This window comes from Orbicella franksi, chromosome 14 (genome assembly GCF_964199315.1).
Source record: "Orbicella franksi chromosome 14, jaOrbFran1.1, whole genome shotgun sequence".
Taxonomy (NCBI): domain Eukaryota; kingdom Metazoa; phylum Cnidaria; class Anthozoa; order Scleractinia; family Merulinidae; genus Orbicella; species Orbicella franksi.
This window is the reverse complement of record NC_138158.1, coordinates 9,573,721-9,594,250: the sequence shown is the minus strand read 5'-3', so window position 1 is coordinate 9,594,250 and position 20,530 is coordinate 9,573,721. Positions and strand designations below refer to the sequence as shown.

The window sequence follows — 20,530 nt, the reverse complement described above, 5'->3', positions numbered from 1 at the left end:
ATACAACTACCATGATTCCCTGCAGGTGGGGACAGAGGGAATTGGGCATTTGCTTAAAACGATAAATGAGGAATTACTCAGAGGCGGATCTAGGGGAGGGCCCCCATTATTTTGGGTAAAAACAAAAAGAAATCACAGAAGGAAGAAAAGCCGGCAGGACATCTGGATCCGCCACTGTTACTGACTGGTGGAGAACTCTAAATTAGGTGAAAAAACGCTTTTAACTCATAAAACAGGCCACATTTCCAGGATTTAGACGTGAATACGTCAAACTGTTATTAAACAACAATGTATTCAATAGTGATTATGCAAATAATGGTCCATATGGTACATATCACACATGGTAAATAAATACTTATCGCAGGGCCCTTCGATAGGAATATATCATGTATATGCATTTGGAAAAAGACTACAGTCGATGAGTACCTTGTAACTGAATACTTCGTTTACTGCAATATCATTGCCGTTTTGTTATCGATTTGTGCATATATCGACCAAATGGTAAGTACATTGGGTTGTTTTTTAATCTTCATAATGTGTAAAAAATACATTCCGTGTAGTCTGAAATCAACTCGATTTGGCTTGATTTTAATTCTAAAACAAAAGGTAAACAAGCAGGCGGTGCTAAAGTGATCCGCAGTGAGACACGACCAGTTATTACATTTTACCTCTTTCCACTCAAAATCATTGCTAATCAAGATGAAAGTATAATAAACTGTGGGTTAAAATATTTCATCTTTTGCTCATCTCTTTTTAAGAAAGTAAACAGTTACTTTCTTTTTAGTAAAATACGAGAACGTAAGTAGTCAAAACTTAGGCCCGTATCGTTCATGACCGCCTTATCTCCGTTAGCCGTCAAGTAAACTAGAAATTATTGCTCATAAATCATATTTAGGTTTAAATTCGTATTTCTAACCTATGACCGTAAATAATAACTGGAATTATAAAAGAAATATGGATGTATCTTTTGGATATATATTTTGATTAATATATTCAGTGCATACACTTTTATGTTTTAATTTATGCCTAGCGTGTTGTTTTCCTGTCGAATTAAACGGATCTTGAAACATAACCAATTACGAATTTGAAATTTCACTTAAGTTATTGAGAAAATGGCTTCAACTTTAATCATTTCTCAGTAATTGATAGCTTTTCGTTTGTTCAAGACTTCATATTCATAACATCGAACGCAGATTAAGGAAAGGTTTGTTCTCATCAATTTTACGAGCAGCTGGTCACGTTAACAAGAATTAAAATGAGATCATTTGCAAAAATTGCACAGTGGAATCACGCACGTGACTCTCTGGCTATTATTGCAGTTATTATCACGAAATTTTTTCCCTGGCTGGTTATATATACTAACACGAAGACAATCAGATGGTTTTCAGAGCAAAGACATTCATACCAGTGATGTTTCACGTAATATATCATCGAACACGAAAGATGGTGCTCGACCACATTTCCAAACACCGAAAAAGAGGGTTGAAAATATGACGCGTACCGGAGTATATTATGACTAACATCGCGCGAGATGTTTGTATCTTTGGTTAAACACATGCTCTCAATCGAAACTAAAACTAAGGAGAAAATAGAGAAATAAGATCGTAAAAAGCTATGCTAATTAAGATCAGATATCCAATCACCGCAACGGTCATGATTTTCTTTGTTTTAACTTGATAAATTATTTCTACGTTTGACAACAAATTCTCCAATTTAGTATATCAGGAGACATTCATGATACAGTGATGGAAGAGCGTTTTGAGATATATTTCGAATTTTCCACTTAGCTGAAACTTTTAACAAGTAATGGGTTTTGAAAATGCTGAATCCATTTTCTAGCATTCGCTGTTTAATATGCAAAGCTAAAAGTGTAATTACCGGCAAGATGATTTTTTTTCATAGAAATGTCACTTACCTTTCCTAAATCCGCTATCGCATAAAAGGTTTTTGGAAATTATCATATATATTACTTGTTGGTCCAAGAAGCTATACCGCACAATTACGGTCTCGCCTTCCAAGCTAAATTAATACATCCAGAGTTGAGTTGCTAGCTTGAAAAAAACGTAGCTATATCATTTTTCGTCAATTTTTAGCAAACGAAGGCACACGAAATTAAGTGTCCGTACCAGAGTCGAGCTGAATCGTAATTCACTCCCGTGAGAACAGTGGCTATATGGATCTGGAATTTTTTAAAAAGTGATTTCTTTTTTGTCACCGACAATTACTTTCCCTTTTATTAAAAATATTTATTTTTGTTTCAGATTAGCGAAGTCGGTTATAGTAACCTAAATCGTATTTCCACAACTATTTTCCCCTTTCATTAAAAAAAATGTTCGTATTGAAAATATTAATTTTTGTTTCAGATTAAAAAAAGAAGTTAAGGGTTAATAAGTTAATTACTTCTGCCGCTGAATATGAAAACGTCAGTATGATGTTGAATTTCCTTTCCCATCTCGAGGTTATTTGCAATTTTGACACTTTTCCTGTGTTGCTGAAGCTTGTTATTCATCTCAAACTAAATTTCTCAACGTTACCAGACACTGCCATAGCAACTACATCTAGGCATGCAGCCTAACAAGCCACACTTTTGTCATTTTTCGAAGAATTCTTCGTTTTAAACACAGTTTCCATTTTCTCAGGCCAACTTTGCAGAATTAGCACTTTTTCTACCATTATCATTTTGAATTAATTTTTCATCGTTTTAAGTTACTTTCTGACTTCTCAGAAAAAAATTATATTCTAATGTCGGATCCAATATGGCGGATTTCATAACGCTGTATTACGTCATAGGTGACAAAACATCACAGGGAAAGCTGGTGCTATGATAATTAGACGTTCTCTACAATTTTGGCGATGGTCATATTGTAACGTCCATGTATCCACGACCATCGGAAGAAAACCGCTCTTGAATTAGATCTGATGGCATATTTTTTGACAGGATTAGCGTAGTCTGAAGCCCATGAACACAAATTCAACTAGTTAAATTACGTTACAAAAGTGTTAACCTGAGTTGTGTCATTGTCTTTTTATAGGAGCAACTCTCGGACGAACAAATTCAAGGTAAATGTAATTCCACTTGCCTAGGCAACGAAATGGCGATTGTGATGGTCAAGGCGAGCTGGAGTTTATATCAAACGGCGCCAGATTGAATATGAAGTCGGGTTGTTCGAAGCTGGCTAACGCTAACGCAGGATTAATAATTAACTGAAGTATTAAGTTATCTTGTATAAAAATGTTAATTTCACTGCTTTTGTTTGGTGTAGTTTGAGATTACTCAAGCTCAAAACTGAAGGGCAACCATTATGAGCGGAAAACCTCACGGGAAAGTTACAAAACTAAAATCATAGTTGGGTTAGCTTAATCGGGCTTTGAACATCCTCGCCCGGGGTGCGTTTGCCTTTGCAAATTTGGACAAGACAATTTAAAGATGAGTCTTGTCTACACTGTTAATTTTAACGATTTTTTTTTGGGCTCTGGGCCTATTCGGTGGGTAAAATACAGTACCTACCTAAATTAAGGCCAAAGTGGTCTAACTGTCATGGGTTAATATGGAACCACAGGCTGAAATAAGTTCCAGAAGGAGCTTAAATAATTCAAAGCTGTTTGGCCGAAATTGTCACCTTAGGGCTCCAACAGATCTTTTGGCTTTACAGTGTAGAGTGATGTTAGTCGAAAGTCAGTATTAAGTGGTTGATCGATGTTTCAACGGAGCTCATACCACGCAATAGTCACTCTAAATTATTTTATTTTTTCGTAGAATATAAAGACGCTTTCTGTTTGTTCGATCGCGACAGTAATGGCATTATAACAACAAGGGAACTGGGCTCCGTTATGAGGTCACTAGGCTTTAATCCTACAGATCACGAGCTGCAGGTCATGATCAACTCAGTTGATTACGATGGTAAGTATGTATTTCTGGTATGGATTCCGGGGAGGGGGTAGTCCCTTTTATGGGCTATAAAGGTGGGTGTGGATCTAAAGGGTGTGGTTTTTAGCCGTTTTAGTCTGACATAGGGTATAGAGTTTGGCCATTTTTGTTCTGGCGATTTTCGTCTGAAATGGGGTACGGTTTGTGCGTAAAATGGGGTTGATGGGCCCACGCGACCCCTGCGGTCAGTGACATTTGTTCATTTACAGTTTTCATTTGAGTTTTGGTCACTCGAACTTTGTCCTACCTAATGAAAGTATACAAACATTGACTTGAACATTGAACGTAACTAGGAAACTGATTATAAAGCAGGTCTGAAATAGGGTATCGAATTTTTGGCCCAGTCTGAAATACGGCAGGGAAAATCGCAGATTTTAGTCTGAAATAGGGTAAGGGTTTTGGGAAGCTGGCCGCACATCACCACCCAATGTTTCTGGGAGTATTCCCTCCCTTTCCCCCTCTCTCCGGGTATGGATGGGAAACCCAATACTCCAACTTTATTTACAACTTTTTCGAGACACGTTGTCCCACAAAGCATAAAAGCCAACGCGACAATGTTAGAAGATATTTTGTGCAATGGTGGTTCACGCGGTTTTCTGATTTAAAATCAAGGTGTTTCAGTGTGATAGACGGAGACAGCATGAGCTCGTGTATTCAGGATGTTTCCTTCCTTCTCCCTGAATCACCGTGAACCTCAATCAAGTAACGCTATTATATACTAATCGCCATTGCCGCCCGCAAGCTTCTGCGTGTACGCGACACGAAATTTTCTGAAACGAAAACAACGTTCCTAAATACTGACATTAAGGCAAAAGATTAAAAAATATATAGCTCAGTTCTTAATGTGCGACAGACCCACGTTTCAATTTACACTTTGTACCCCTTGCCGCCCATCGGCAGAGGGTACAAACGAAGGGCCCTAATACTTCTCAGAACAAAATCTTCTAAACCAATATTTGAAGAGGAAATTGAAAAATTCAAATCACGCCTGTTTGAGATGGGCTACTCACTGAATCTTTTAGAAATGACCCTCTCAGATGTGAATTTTGAGGGCAGGAAGTTAAGCCCTCCAACAAAGCAAAAACAAAACGAGAAGAAACAAATTTTACATTAGCTTAACCATCGGGGCAAATCCTTATGAAAACTTGCATTTAACACAGCAACGTCCATTGCTTACCGAAATTTACAAAGGCCCGCCCCCTTTTCTCATACAAAAGGGAACGGTCGCTCAAAGACATGCTGATAAAAGCCAAACTATGAAAGAGGCTAAACTGATACCAGCCATGCGGGCCTGTCAAGCCCATTTTAAACAGAAATTGAGCTGACCAAAAATCATACGATGTCCGCCATTAGTAGACAGTTGTAATGCCAACGACGGTTATAGATGGTCTCAACAATTTACTGCTGTGCTATATTTGACATCGACCGTTAACGGCAACCATTGCCGGCATTTATGATACATATTGTTCTCAAACTGTTTAATTAGGTATACGTTTATAGCTAGGGTTAGGCGGACTCCTTTTATGAAACTAATTGCTATGCAGCCGTCCTGTTTTTCCGCCAGTCGCAACAAAGAAGTCCTGACACTTAGTCTTCTTACTTTTATTCACTGACCAAGGAAAGTATCTAATGGCTACTCTCAAATGTCGTGTTCGGCGCTAGCAGCAGATCTTCCTAGTTTAAAAAGGCCGGAGATTCAACATACCGACGTATTGTTTCGCGAGACAGGCTTTGGTGTATGAATGACGTTTACAAACGTAGTAGACCAATTTCGATATATTAGAAATATTCAGCCTAAAACAACAGACCTCAGTGCGAGGTTCTGGGGAATGAATACAGAGTGTGTGGGGTTTATTCCCCAGAGCCTCGTGCTGAGGTTTATTGTTTTAAGCTGAATTTTAATATGTCGAAATTGGTCTAATGGTGATCAATATCTAACTTAGCATACATTATTTTAAGTGTCAAAATAAAGTCACCCAAAACATAGTATGCCGATATTGATAATGGCTTTGGTAGCGAGCGCAATAGAATGATTGTTTTCAAATAGCGGTGTTTTCAACACATGACAGAACGTGTTGGAAAAAGAAGTTGAACTACGTGGGCTCCACGCTAGAAAAGTGCGAATGTGGAGTTTATGTTGCAATACAATTAATACGTATACTGACTTTACTATTTTTAACGATTATGCATCAAACTGTTTATTTTTCATGTAAACAACATTATTAAAACACGCCGATAGCACATGTTATTTACACGTAGACTACATCACGTCTGAGAATGAAAATTGCTCCCAGACGTGATTTTAAAATTTTGTTTGTGCTTTGATTTCGCGCATTCCAAATTTCAATTCAAATAGATAAAATTATATCTGACTTATCTATCTTAATATAAATCTTCTACTTCTAGTTAAAAAAAATATCACAGCGTGGGTTGGAAGAGTGAAAACTTTCGTTTGATAATTGACTGAAAAATATATTGAGTAATGAACGGGAGGGGGTGGGGTCCTCCCCAAAGTTTTTAGCGGGGTTGTGCGGCCCAAACCTTGAAACCTGAACCCTATTTCAGACTGTGGTTTTCCATACCCTATTTCCGGCCTGAGCCAAAAGTCGATACCCCATTTCAGAACTCTAAAATTAAAAAAACGGCTTAATGACTGCAGCTGAACACACATGGCTTGCACTTGCCTAAGCATTTGCGAAGGTCTACAAATTTGCCAATGTTGATTCGGACAAATTAGTTCCTTGTAAACAAATATCCAACCAGAGTGAAACACAGTCCCTATTTAAGACCAAAATGGTTACAGTCTGTACTTATTAACACCAAAATCGCTCAAAAACCATGCCCTTTAGGGCCGAACGTATACCAATATAGCCCATATAAAGCGGTACCCCCAAACCCCCGGAGTTGACTGTCGTTTTTACTTTTCGTTATGGCTATTTCTAAATTATGTTTATTTTTCGCGTGAGAACAACAATATGTCAGGTCAAAACACGCCGATAACATGCTATCGGAGGAGTCAGCCCACGAGAGACACGTCAGAGGATTTTAATTTAGAATAATTTAAAGTTTCAATCAATTCACATGCTAAAAAGGAAACTAAATGTCACAATCCGCAAATAAAGAAAATCGATTGGGAAAATTAAAATTATGTCTAGTACCTGATCTGTATCGATACTTATGAAAATTGTCCAAATTAAAGAGAAAAAAAAATGCAATTTGCGTGTACGGCAAGTTACAACTCTTATTAATTGTCACTGACTTAAAAATGTAATATTGAAGGAAAATTTGTTATCGCTTTAAGCGTTTAAATGTTGACAGGCGTGCTTTGATTATATTCTCGGAAGCACGCGATGTAAAATTATATAATAATACTTTAAACACCGATATAATCTAGCCGTCAGATATCTCTTTGTCTTGAGATTCAGAAAAACTAAAATCTCAGTAAATAATGTTCAGATATCATAGCCAGTTGGAAGTATTTAATGCGATATCCGCAGTGTACTTGAAATTTATATTTCATCGTCGATCCCCCGGGCATAAATCTTTTTGATCACGTTTCCAGTTTTAATTCAAGGAAAAATATTACAATTGCCTGTGCTTTATGCAAGGTGAAACGTTTAAGAAGAAAATCAAGTAACAAAAAGGTACCATACTACTTATCATTGGCTGCCGAAAATTTTTTCTGCCACTCAATCGTTTAGTGCCGATATATTTTCTTTTTGTTTAATTTATACCTTTCTTCGCTATACGCTTGCAGCTTTAAATCCGCGAAATTGTGCTTGAGTGAACTATTATGTATAGTCATTGAGAGTAATTAATAAATTAAGCCGAAGTACATCAACGGTCGAAGAGTTATTTTATTTTCTACTAAGCAAACGAAGAGAGATTGCGATAAAGCGCAAATTATTAAGCGAAAATTATTGCAGATAGTCCGGTTTTACTCCTTGCGCGAAGAAAATTAAAACATGCATAGGCGATAGTCAGTGAGCCAGGTACAACGACAAATAAACGAAACTAGATATATTTTTGTTTTCATTGAAATGTTGGATTTTAGCTTAATGGCTGATAATTTAACGTCTTTAAAACGCCCATACTCTCAGAATAAAAATGTGTTGTGTTTAAAATGAGGGAATTTTGAGAGCGATTAAGAACTAAGAATCGACTGCGTGGGGTAACTTTTTCCTTGAAAAGCAATTATATTTTTAGTTTAATTTTTTTTACCCGAGAATTATCTATTCCAAGAAACATAACGTCGGTGGATCCCAGAAATTTTTCCCCTTATATAGTTATTGCAATGCGCTGAAGTAAATATTCAAAATAACAGACTAGTAGAACGGCAATATTAAAACCTGAATGGATATGTTTTCGAGAAATAATTTTTTGACATTCATTTTGCTTTGGTTTTAACGGTAGAATGGAGCAAAATCTTGAATAGTTTATTGTTCTATCTGCTATTAAACGGACAAAACTTGACCAAATGAAAAATATAACTTTAGCACACAAAGTACAATAGACTAATAGGTTTTGAAATTATGGCCTTTCTAGTAGCGTTTAGCAGTTAAAAGACATCGTTATACGCTTTAAAGGATCGTTTCTTGATTTCTTTTGAAAACGTGACACCTGTAACTAAAAGCTAGCCAGTTTTGGAAGAACGTCAGCGGATTGTAGGGGGCGTATGGTTTATCCATTAGTGACGTCACGCTCTCGGGGAATAACCCTTATATAGGTTTAAAACTACCAAAGCTTGAGTCAAAATATCAATTCAAGAAAAGTAAAAAGAAAAGTAAGCTCTGGCGGCCAAGCAGTTTGAAATGGTGAGAAAGCAAAGCAAAGAGACAGATCGTAAGTAACTTTCAGCTTTGAAAACATGAATTTACTGCGGTATTGAACAGAACTGAACAAAACTGAACATCACTGAGTGCCAGAGAAGAAAGGCAACGACACAAAAAACAACTCGATGAAACTCAAAACCTTAACTCAGCAAAAGTAGATAGAAAAAACTCTGACGACGAAGCATTTTGAGTTGGTTAAGAAACTTTTATTACCATTGAAAACAATAATCTACTACTTACTGAAACAAATCGATGCCGTGTTGGTTTTTCTAAGTAGCATTAGCCAAGAGTTCCCTACAGTGACATCGCCACAAAAAGGTAGACTTTTCCGGCAAAGTTTAACACGACGACAGAAAATAAGCAAGAGAAAAAAAAAATACAAATCAACGAATCAACCAAAAAACGTCTCAACCATGTATTGTCTCTACCAGTACTTGAAAGTTCAAAACGCGGCTTCGTTTACATTGAAACCTTTCTCCAAACTAAATTTCCCAAGAATCTTATACAATTATTAGGGAAATAAGAGTTTTAGTTTTGGACGTAAAGAAGACCGTGACAGTGTTTCAAGCTAGCGCTCAAATATTAGCTGATCAGATACTGATAATGTTCGTTTGTTCTTATCACGAAGGTAACGGCGTGATCGACTTCCCAGAGTTTGTCAAACTAATGGAGGATCAGAAAAAGCCAGACGAACGAGAAGCCGACATGATGCTTGCTTTTCGAGTGTTCGACGCCGACAACAAAGGGTACATTGAGTCAGCGGAGTTACGCTACATTCTGTTAAATATGGACAAGAGAATTCCGCGGGACGAGCTGCATGAAATGATAGTGAGTGCCAAGTTGGATGAAGATAAGAAAGTTACATACCAAGGTTAGTGTGGCTTAAGCTAGCTGGCTTGCTGATTACTGACTGATTGACTGACTGACCGACCGACCGACCGACTGACCGACCGACCGACTAACTAACTGACTGCCAGACAGACTGACTGACTGACTGACGAACGGACGGACGGACGGAGTGACCGTCCACCTACTTGACTGTCTGAATGACTAACCACCTACCTACCTGACATAACTGACTAACTGACTGACTGACTGACCGACTGACTGACCGACTGACTGACCGACTGACGGACTGACTGACGGACGGACGGAATGACTCAGTAACTGTGAGACTCAGACTGAATCACTGACTAACCGTACTGACTTGATGACTAAATGGGATTATGCCTCACATCGTTACTGACTGATAATGAGCACCGACCGACTAAGCGACCGACTCACCGACTGAGATCTGCAAAATTTACTGTTAGCTAAGAAATGGATAGCAATTTTCCTTTATAGCTGAGAAATTGCCTAACATTCATCTGATAACTGGAATGACAGTATCCCCGTGTAGACCCTCTCTATGGATGGATGGCTGCACCGAAATACGAATGGCGCCAAACATACTCGTGGTCGATCGATCCTTAACTTAGTGACTGAGGAACCGAGTTGACTGACGATGACTGACTGACGATAACTGACTGATGTTTCATTTTATTTCCACAGAATTCCTTGCCCTTCTCGAGCCGCATGGTGAGAAATAACCAAACACGTAGAACTTGCAAGGACGAGGAAGGAAGTCACCACTTCGTAATAAACCATACATTAAGCTCCCTCGATGGAGCATGCGTCGACATGGCAACTAGAACAGGGCGCCCACGTGTAGACAGCCAACTGTAAACGAAGCCGACGACAAAAACGCTAAAATAAAGATAAGATGTTCTTGCGCGTAGAACTGAAAACGCTTTACCAAAGGATGTCTATGCATGACAGGAAATACTTCAAACATGTAAATTAATCATCTCAGTTCAGATTCAAATAACTGTAAAGTTACTTCGTAAATTTTCGGGTGAAAATTGAACGTAAACTCAATGCTGTATCGATTTGAATGACAGAAAGTTCTTCAAAAGACAAAAGGTAAAATGCTTCAAAGCTCTTTAGAGAGATAAAACACTACGAATACATCACTAGCAGATGGGAAACGTCACTGAGGTTTCCATTTATTTTGTTTTTGTCCTGTCCTTAAATACTGTAAAAGCGAAAACGAAAAAAAATCTTCTTTTCAATAAACATGGAGCATTTAAAGTCAGTGTGCTTTATCTATTGTTAAATAAACGAGTAGCGGTGTTTTATCAGGTCAGTCTAATTTAATGGCATCAGGTTATTCCGTGCTTTGTGACAGAACAAACAGCTTTAAGGCTTTTTTGCTGATTAAATAAAAGCACGTAGTTCACTTTAGATCACGTTCACGGAGATCACTGTATTTGATTTTAGGATTTATAATAATTAAAATGTCAATCAATCTCGCCAAGGTTAGGCATAAGTGGGTGGTTGTTCCGACAAATGTCATTATTAGCACCATCTAGATGAATAACAAAATATGTTTAATTTCCTTTCATCGATATCTTATTACGTGTAAGAAATCTCCACTGGCCATTTCAATCTTTCAGTGACACGTTTTCAACACGGTGGCAGAAAAAGGTCAGCTGTTCCAGAAACTCTCTAAAAAAATCCACTTGAATGAACGCGTAAAATAATTTCTGATCTCGATTTGCCCCTGACGGGAGAGGTACTCTCAGAAAAATTGGAAGGGGGTTTGCGGCCCGCTTCCCAAAAACCTTACCCTATTTATGACAAAAAACTGCGATTTTCCCTACCCTATTTATAGCCTGACCAAAAATTCGGCACCCTATTTATGACCGTTGCGGCTTTCAATTCTGCCCTAAATTTAATTTACGAACGGCGTTTGTTGATGGTCTTATCGATGATGATGAAACTGAGGTAGCGTCTTCTTTATAATACACCCAATTACAAACCTATACAAATCTTATCTTATTATTATTATCATTATCATTATCATTATCATTATCATTATCATTATCATTATCATTATCATTATCATTATTATTATTATTATAGAGTGCAAAAACCATACCCTTGGAGCTATTTTGGCCATTTTGGTCATAAACAACTAGAATTGAAAGAGCCAATGCAGTCAAAGCCGTACTGCCTTACCAAAACCGCATGATAAAATTATTTTTATCTTCATGGCTAACAAACATACAGACAATGCTGAAGTACGTTCATCCGTTGTTTTGGCCTTTCCTAATAATTAACTCGAGATTTAACGAGGAACTAGGTATTGCGTTGAGAATAACACAACTGTTATCCTACCTAGCGACACTTGGCGGTTTGGCGTCAAATTCAAGCTTAGAGCTACAAATTAAAAAGTTTCATATCTTTGATATATTTCAATCTGTTATGATTTCTCGTATTTTGAAATATTTTTTCGTGAATATTCAATACGGTCTCTAGTGAGAAACGTGGCCCGACTTCAATGCCTTTCTGTTAAAACATATGACGTCATGACAGTACAGTTCCCTCCGCCTGCGCCTGTTGCATGCTATTTGGTTAGTGCAAATTTTAGAGGCGCCAGCCATGAACAAAGTAACGCCAGTTCTTGTTTTGATGACATGACTTTTGTATGTTGGGAAAACAGAGAAAAATCACCATTAATGAAAAAAAACCCCGGTAAAAAACTGACATTTCTGCACTGCCTCCGTTAATATACTCACGATAACAAATTCAGCGCAATGCGTGACTCAACCTTACGTGACAAGTCACTTTCTTGTACTTGTGTGAAGAAAGCAGTCTTCATGGCGACCATTATTTGGGTAGTCACGAAATCTCCTAGATTGTGTAATCAGCCAGTCGACTGCGCCGAGAACTGAGGAGAAGAGAGGAGGTTGGTAACAATTATATATCATGAATATAAAATGATAAAATGCTCGGACACACTTTTTGTCTTCGCTAATTGCCGTAGACTGCGAGCACTCTTCCTTTTGCTCGAAAATCCGTGGAGAAGAACGCAGCAGAAGTATAAAGCGGTCGTGGGCGTGCGACCGAAACCGCGGGCCGCAAGTAGCACAGTCTATAATTGCCGTAAATAGACGATTTCAAAAGATAATTATTTTTATACTTCATAATGAAACACAAAACAAAAATAAAGGTTCGCAGGTGCTAGAATCGAACCCTAAGAAAAATCAACCAGTTTATATTTTTTGGGAAGAAAACGACCAATTAAATCATGTCCTTTTCTCACGCCAAGAGGGCTCTGGGGATGAGAATGGTGCCTAGTACTCCTCGGGTGTCCTTCAGGGCGTCTCCTTGCTGACTCTGCTGAGTCACTTTTCTAAAACAAACAAGATGGCGGTTCCAATTGCGATTGGTGCAGCGGCAGTTGCCATACTTTTTGCTGGCAGAAGGTTCTTCCAAGGACCTCGATGCACCAGCACCAAAGGCCTGAAAGGCAAAACAGTTGTTATCACTGGCGGAAATACCGGCATCGGTAAAGAAACTGCAGTAGATTTAGCTAAGCGAGGGGCGAGAGTGATTATCGGCTGTCGCAACGTGGAGAAAGGTACAGCAGCACTGAAGGAGATACAAGAACGAAGTGGAAGCAAAGACGTCTTTCTTTTGAAGATAGACCTGGCCTCTTTAGATTCAGTCCGCAAGTTCGCTGACAAGATCCTGAACAGTGAACCTCGTCTTGACATCCTGATCAACAACGCTGGTGTGATGGCGTGCGATTATCAGAAGACCGAGGATGGATTTGAAATGCAGTTTGGAACCAACCACCTTGGCCATTTTCTGCTAACGATGTTGCTCCTTGATTTGATTAAAAAATCGGAGCCGAGTCGCATTATCAACGTATCATCGTCAGCTCATGCAATGGGCTCTGGGAAGATAAACTTCGATGACATCCACTGGGAGAAGAATTACAGCGCCTGGCCAGCCTATTTCAACAGCAAGCTAGCAAATGTGCTCTTCACACGAGAGCTGAACAAACGCCTTGAGGGTAGCCATGTGACGGCCAATTCACTTCATCCGGGTGCGGTCAGTACAGATTTGCAGCGTCACTCCATTTTGTCCAGTACCCTGGTGGCTCCACTCCGCTGGTATTTATTCAAGGATGCAGAACAGGGAGCCCAGACAACTATTTACTGCGCAGTTGCAGAAGAGATGGAAGGTGTAAGCGGCAAATATCTGGCGGATTGTGCCTTTAAAGAGCCATCCAAAGGTGCCCAGGATGACGATGCAGCTAAGAAGTTGTGGGATCTCAGCTTGAAGTTGGTTGGATTATAGAAGTGACACTGTTTGACACATGCAGCCCATCTCGCACAGACCTTTAGTACATGAATCTAGATTTTCCTTTTAAGTGAAAAGAAGTCTGTCTCATACTCTTTAAACAGGTCAGCAAGAAGGATAATTTTTAAAGTCAATTTTGGCCGATAGGAATTATGCCAAGATTGTCTTGAAAATAACCTTCATTTTCTAATTACGTACATGTATAGTGGCTAAGTAGAAGTAAAGTACTTATCATACATTCTCAAACTCATTAATAGTTAATCAAGTTAAAGCAAAGAAGAGGGCTGCAAAGGGTTTATGTGTGACACGTGACGAGAATGAATACCATTGTGTGACGTTTGAAAAGCAACTAAAAAGTGTACTTGATTGACTGATCGATAAGTGAATGTTTGAAAAGGCCATTGTCAGAAGAAGCTGAAAGTATATGTGATGCATGAATTGTGCGAATAAAAAATGCGTCAACACATTGATTTGATTCTGGCAGGTCAGTTGTGTAGCATTGACCAATCACAATAAAGTTCAGGATATGCGAGCCAGTCTCAAAACCACAAACTTATCACTATTGCTGTTTGTGGTTTAGTTTTTTCATACCTAATTGGCTCTTTCCTTGCTACACAATAAAATTCCATAAATATTTCTGGTGTTTCAGCATTCTAAGGCCCAGTTCAGATGTCGTGCTTCTGCCATGCCGAGAGTAGTTTCAATTTGGTTGGACTGTAGCACAGTAGGAAAACAACTCTGATTCAGACGTCGTGCCAGAGTCGAACCAAATTCAGGATTTACTGATGCCTCATAACAATTTTTGTCACCAAAACACATTAACATAATTTACAAATTTTGTTTGGCACAACAGAAGCACGCCGTTTGAATCGCTGCGGTGCCACAGTTGCATTTCACGCCAGAGCTTGTTGAACTTGATTGCTTGCCCAACTTAGTTCAAAAGTTTGATTCAAATGCCGCAATTCTGCCATGCTTTTGTCGAACTTAATTCTGGAATTTAGCTTGGCATGGCAGAAGTACAACATCTGAACTGGGTCTATTAGTTTCACAGTAAAAATTTCAACATGATATAGAATCACAAACCCCATTTTGTTACCATCAAAGAAAATACTTGTAACTTACAGTGGTTAGAATATCTAATCTAAGTAATAATTAGCTTATTATTAATTAGCTTAGCTTATAAACATAGATTTTATTCACCATTCTGCACACCATAGTTTTAGATTTGATTGAGAAGACTTATCAAGCACTCATGACAGTGTTTCATCAACACCCCAAAATTCATTTAAAATACTCTGCTTTGCATGATACACTGTGACATCAGTGATCCAGTTTTCTGTAGTAGTAGCTAATTAATGTGATTAGTATAGTGTGCAGTTTGAAGCTTGTCCAAATAATATATAAATAATAGTCTTCACTAATTTTATAAAATAAAATTAAAGGGGACTATTGCTGATGTTGTAATGGATATAATTTTTGGCTTCCTTGTTTCTTATGTTTTCCTTTTAGCAAACTTTTAAACTTGTAGATTGCAGAAATGTCTTGTTTTCCTCTCTGCTAGAATTACAGCAGTGATTCGATTTATTTACTTTAGTACCTCAAGTGAGGGTGCTTATTCGAGACAGGGCACTTGGCACAGGGCACTTATTTCTTTTTTGAGAAACAACCAAATGTTCAAAACAAAACTTTAATACGGTGTTTGTTTAAAAAAGGAACAATAACAGAAACTGAGACAGTAACAAATACACTGTGAATGTTCAGTTAACATGAGGGAATTTTAATCTACTTTGATGCCAATAGCTTTGACAGTGCCACTTTCAGTAAAAGTTTTCTGGTGAAGCATCTTCAACGTCTGGACATAGTTGAGATACTCATATGAAGACCACTGGTTTTGTAATATGGCATTACGTATGTGACCAATTAAGGAAAATGAACCTCCATTGATACATGCTCTGACAGCGTTGTAATATTATAATATTAGAATAGGGGCGCTTATTAGAATGGGGCCACTTATTAATAAAAACACATGCGAAGAGGGGCGCTTATTCAAAAGGTGGTGGTTATTGAAAGGAGGACGCTAAATCGAATCATTACAGCACCCTAAAATATTTTTTTGTTATAGCCCATAGGCTGACAACAATTTCTTGGTGAGATAGGGGTGCCCTCTATTGGAAGGGATTTTGGAATTTAAAAGAGATACTTGGGTTTATAATAATATTGGAAGGGTTATTTTTGTGTCAAATATTTTACCTACATTCAAGAATGTAGCCTGTGAAAGCAGCCGTCCTTCGCTCTATCGCCCCAAGTGGAGTTTCGCAAAACGCCACCCCAGATAGGGAGCAAAGAAGGACAGCTGTTTTTGCAGGCTATCAAGAATAGTACATGGGAAAAGAAAACAAACAAACATAAAGGAATATTCAGTGCCTAGAAAACTTTCCTCTTAGTGATGATAGTTAAATGAACATCACATGTCCTTGAACAAACCCAAGTAACAGGGATGGCAGAGCCTATTTTGAATTGGGGGTGGTGGGGGGTTTACAAGCGAGCGCCAGAGGCACTAACTTGTAAGGGGTTTGGAGATATTTGTAAAATTATCATTACTTTCATGTATTTTTTTGCTTGCAATTGGGAGGGCTAGAGCCAGCCCACCACCCCCCCCCCCCCCAGCTGCACCGTCCCTGAATGACAACAAATAGAAAACAGGTTAAAACATATTACCAGAAAAAGTAATGTGAACATAATTAACTATAAGCCAGTGGCTTATATTACTTTGGAGGGTTGGGGGAGGGGTTAGGAGGCAGGCTTTGATTTTTTACCAGAGAATTAACTTTTATAGTAATTGGCTTATAAGACTTCACAAAGGTAAAGAGGGGTCATTTTTACATGTAGAAAACGACTTGCTGTTACAGTGTAAGTATGAAGAGTTAGTGTAAGTTTCCATCAGTTGAATTCATACCATAGTCACATTGGTAGGTTTTCCATCTTTTCACTAGGTTTAATGTAAAAATCTAAAATTTCACTACACTTGGTAGTTGTTCCAAACACTGCTATTGAAGACAATGACAATCTTTTCGACACGTAGCATTTATTACAGCAATTTCCATGCTGATTATCTTACAATGCCTGAAACTGTAACACAATCGCCAAGCATATAAAATGTCACTTAGATGGGCTGCCTGCGTGGGGTATTGCCAAAAATTAATATTCTTTTTAATCCAAATAAATTTAAGATACTATAAGACTACCATAAAAGGGATTGGGGACAAATATGTTGAGGGAAAGCACAAAACTAGGGTAATATGTCTTACATCAAATGGCAAACACCTCCTCTACCCTACCCCTGTCACTTCTTTGCTATTATGTTTGCGTGATGTTTTTTCAGACTGTGCCCACAAAGAGCCTTGGGTTGTTTACATTTTCAAAATTCCGCCTGACCCACCCAAACAATCGATCAACATGGCGGTTCCACTAGCAGTAGGTGCAGCAGCAATTGCAGTACTTTATGCAGGGAAAAGGTACTTCCAAGGACCTAAATGCCACAGCACCAAACGCCTTGAAGGCAAAACAGCTGTCATCACAGGCGGTAATACCGGCATCGGCAAAGAAACTGCAGTGGATTTGGCGAAGCGGGGGGCGAAAGTAATAGTTGGCTGTCGCAACCTGGAGAAAGGCAAAGCAGCACTAAAGGAGATACAAGAGCGAAGTGGAAGCACAAACGTCTTCCTCGAGAAGTTAGACCTGGCCTCTTTAGATTCAGTCCGCACGTTCGCTGACAGCATCTTGAAAAGCGAGTCTCGACTCGACATCCTGATCAACAACGCTGGAGTGATGATGTGCCCGTATCAGAAGACCAAGGATGGATTTGAAATGCAGTTTGGAACCAACCACCTTGGCCATTTTCTGCTAACGATGCTGCTCCTCGATCTGATTAAAAAATCGGCGCCGAGTCGCATCGTTAACGTCTCCTCCATAGGCCACTCCCTGGGAACTGGCAAGATACACTTCGATGACATCAACTTTGAGAAGGATTACAGCCCTTATGAAGCTTATTTCCACAGTAAGCTCGCTAATGTGCTCTTCACTCGAGAGCTGAGCAAACGCCTTGAGGGTTGCCACGTGACGGCCAATTCACTTCACCCAGGGGCAGTCAAGACCGATTTGGAGCGCCACTTCTCTTACCTTCAGATCCTAATGGTCCCAGTCCGCTGGTACACGTACAAGAGCGCCGAGCAAGGAGCACAGACGTCTATTTACTGTGCAGTCTCAGAAGAGATGGAAGGTGTTAGTGGCAAATATCTGGCAGATTGTGCCATTAAAGAGCCCTCCAAAGGCGCCCAGGATGATGATGCAGCCAGGAAGTTGTGGGATCTTAGCTTGAAGCTGGTTGGATTAGAGAAATGAAAGTGGTCAGTGAGAATAATGAGACCATCTCCTCACAAAACTTGGACGGTACCGTAGAAGTTTCCATTTTGTGCGGAAAGAAGTTCTTTCTTTCTAATAGTCGCTAGACTAGTTTTCCTTCGTTGGAAAAGTGTGGGATCTTAGCTAGCTACCTGTAGAAGTAGGTTGGACTAGAGTGGAAGAACTGCGAGTGGGTATCTTAGAAGTAAGTTGTCATTTTATGTGGAAATATTAAATTCAACTCATCCAATACTCAGTCGCTAATGTTTCCATCATTAGAAAAAAGTAGAACTTGAGGCCAAATAGTAAAAATAGTAATTGTTATTATTTATTTTTTCTAGCTATCTTTCCTTTTTTCACATGCATAGTAATTGGTCACCCCTTAGGGAAGAGAAAGCAGTGTCGGATCTAGGGAAGGGGGATGGGGAACCAAGCTCCCCTTATTTTGGGTAGAAAAAATTGCGAAGGAAGAAAAGCTGGTAGGGCAAGCAAGAAAAAAAGTGATAACAGGCCCCCCTTAATGCAAAGTCTAGATACCGGGTCCTCCCTTAGCTCAAGGTCTGGATCTGCTATTGGAAAGTGACCCTTTTGTATGTCAGAGAAAGTAACCCTTATGAATTCATTCATCAGAGAAATATTATAGTGGCACACTGCACCCCTTTTCTAATTAATTTTGGATTATGCAACTCCTAAAAATGCTTATTATAGATGAATCAGTTGTTAAGTACTTTAGTTTCACAATCTCTTCCTTTTCATGTACTTCCAGGGGCAAGGGCTACCTGTACAGTCCAGTAAGGAGTAACCACCCTCCCCCTGGGGTCTGGTCACAAGTAACCCTTAATAAATTTGCATGCTTAAGTGAACTAACAAAACCATCTTAGACTCACTTGTTAATGTTTTGGGTGTTATATATTTGGGTTTTGATATATTCTCAGTTTAATTGCACAGAGCTTTAGTTATGTTCAGTTTCCAAATAGTTCAACAAAGGTACTCTACTTTGTGTCAATACTATTGTTGACTCTCATTTTGGCATTTTGAAAAATGATGAAACAGTTTGTCCTGTGTTTTATGTCAGTGATAGGTCAAAGTACAAAATAATATGTTTGATTTTGACAGGTTAAGTCCAATGTTGAAGATAATTCATACATAAAATAGCATAACATTGAGTATACAGATAGCAGAGCATACCACTGAATTACTGCATCAAGTTTAAATAACATAACATAGTGTATATAATAATAGTATTGCATAGCATAGTAGCAATTAGTATACAAAAGTGTTGTAACTGTAGTTATGTATAGAGGGAATTTGAATGTCAGACTGGGACTTGCCTGTAAATAAATAGTACAAAAACTGTTATTTATTCACCATAGTGAAATAGCATGTATGATACTTGCTCTCTTTTCATTGGTTTTATCAAATAAAATTGAAGAGACATCAAACTTTTTTTTCTTATCTTTATATCTTATCAAGGATTCATAAGTTCCTTTGATGCACCATGTTCCAGGTGAGGTTGCCAGATCATTGATGCCCATCTGGATCATCCAAAAGGAATGCACTCAGTAAATTCCACACCATGACTAGCCCAGATTCTCAGACGGTCAAGGTCACTCAAAGCCAGTTAGAGAGAACCCATGGCAGCGAGCAACCGTTAAGACTGTCTGAGTATCAGGCTACACCATGAGGTGTTCCTCTCCAAACTTTAATAGTTACCAAAGGAAATGTTTGCGTGTGGGAGGGGGGAAACTCCAGTTAAGGCTGCTCATCAAAAAATTTGAATTAAATCCCTAAGAGACCAATCTGGGCATGTTTTGAGCTTTATTTGACCCCTAAAAGACACCACTGAATGCAGAATAGGCTCAATTACCAGCCGCTGTTCTGGAAAGGAGCCTGCACTAGTAGGCCGGACGCAAGAGATTGGCAGAAACCGAGCCTAAAAATGGAATCAAAGGAAACTATGAAGAACTCGTGGATACATTGCCTGCATACATTTATTTGATCTGTAATTAGTTTATAGTTGATAATTTTTCAAATGACTTTTTGAAAGCCTTTTTGAAAGCTCAAGTAGTACATGTGCAGTGTAACTAGGAAGTAAACAAAAATCAAATTACAGGCTGTTTATTCAGACTGCTTATAAATTTGAAAATGGAATATATTAATTAATTTTGAGTGGCAT

At 38.7% G+C, this 20,530-nt stretch overlaps 1 protein-coding gene and 2 pseudogenes across 1 annotated transcript; all 3 read left to right on the top strand.

Moving 5' to 3' along the window:
* On the top strand, positions 1–11,658 carry LOC145467197 (neo-calmodulin-like). The gene is made up of 5 exons (XM_081450754.1): positions 1–501; positions 3,033–3,060; positions 3,758–3,901; positions 9,389–9,631; positions 10,312–11,658. The coding sequence occupies exons 1-5, from the start codon at positions 499–501 to the stop codon at positions 10,347–10,349; spliced, it is 456 nt and encodes a 151-aa protein (XP_081306880.1). The 5' UTR covers positions 1–498; the 3' UTR covers positions 10,350–11,658.
* Positions 11,659–12,543: 885 nt separating this feature from the next.
* LOC145467129 (retinol dehydrogenase 13 pseudogene) lies at positions 12,544–15,361 on the top strand (annotated as a pseudogene).
* Positions 15,362–17,020: 1,659 nt separating this feature from the next.
* Positions 17,021–20,387, top strand: LOC145467127 (retinol dehydrogenase 11 pseudogene; annotated as a pseudogene).
* The last annotated feature ends 143 nt before the right edge of the window (positions 20,388–20,530 follow it).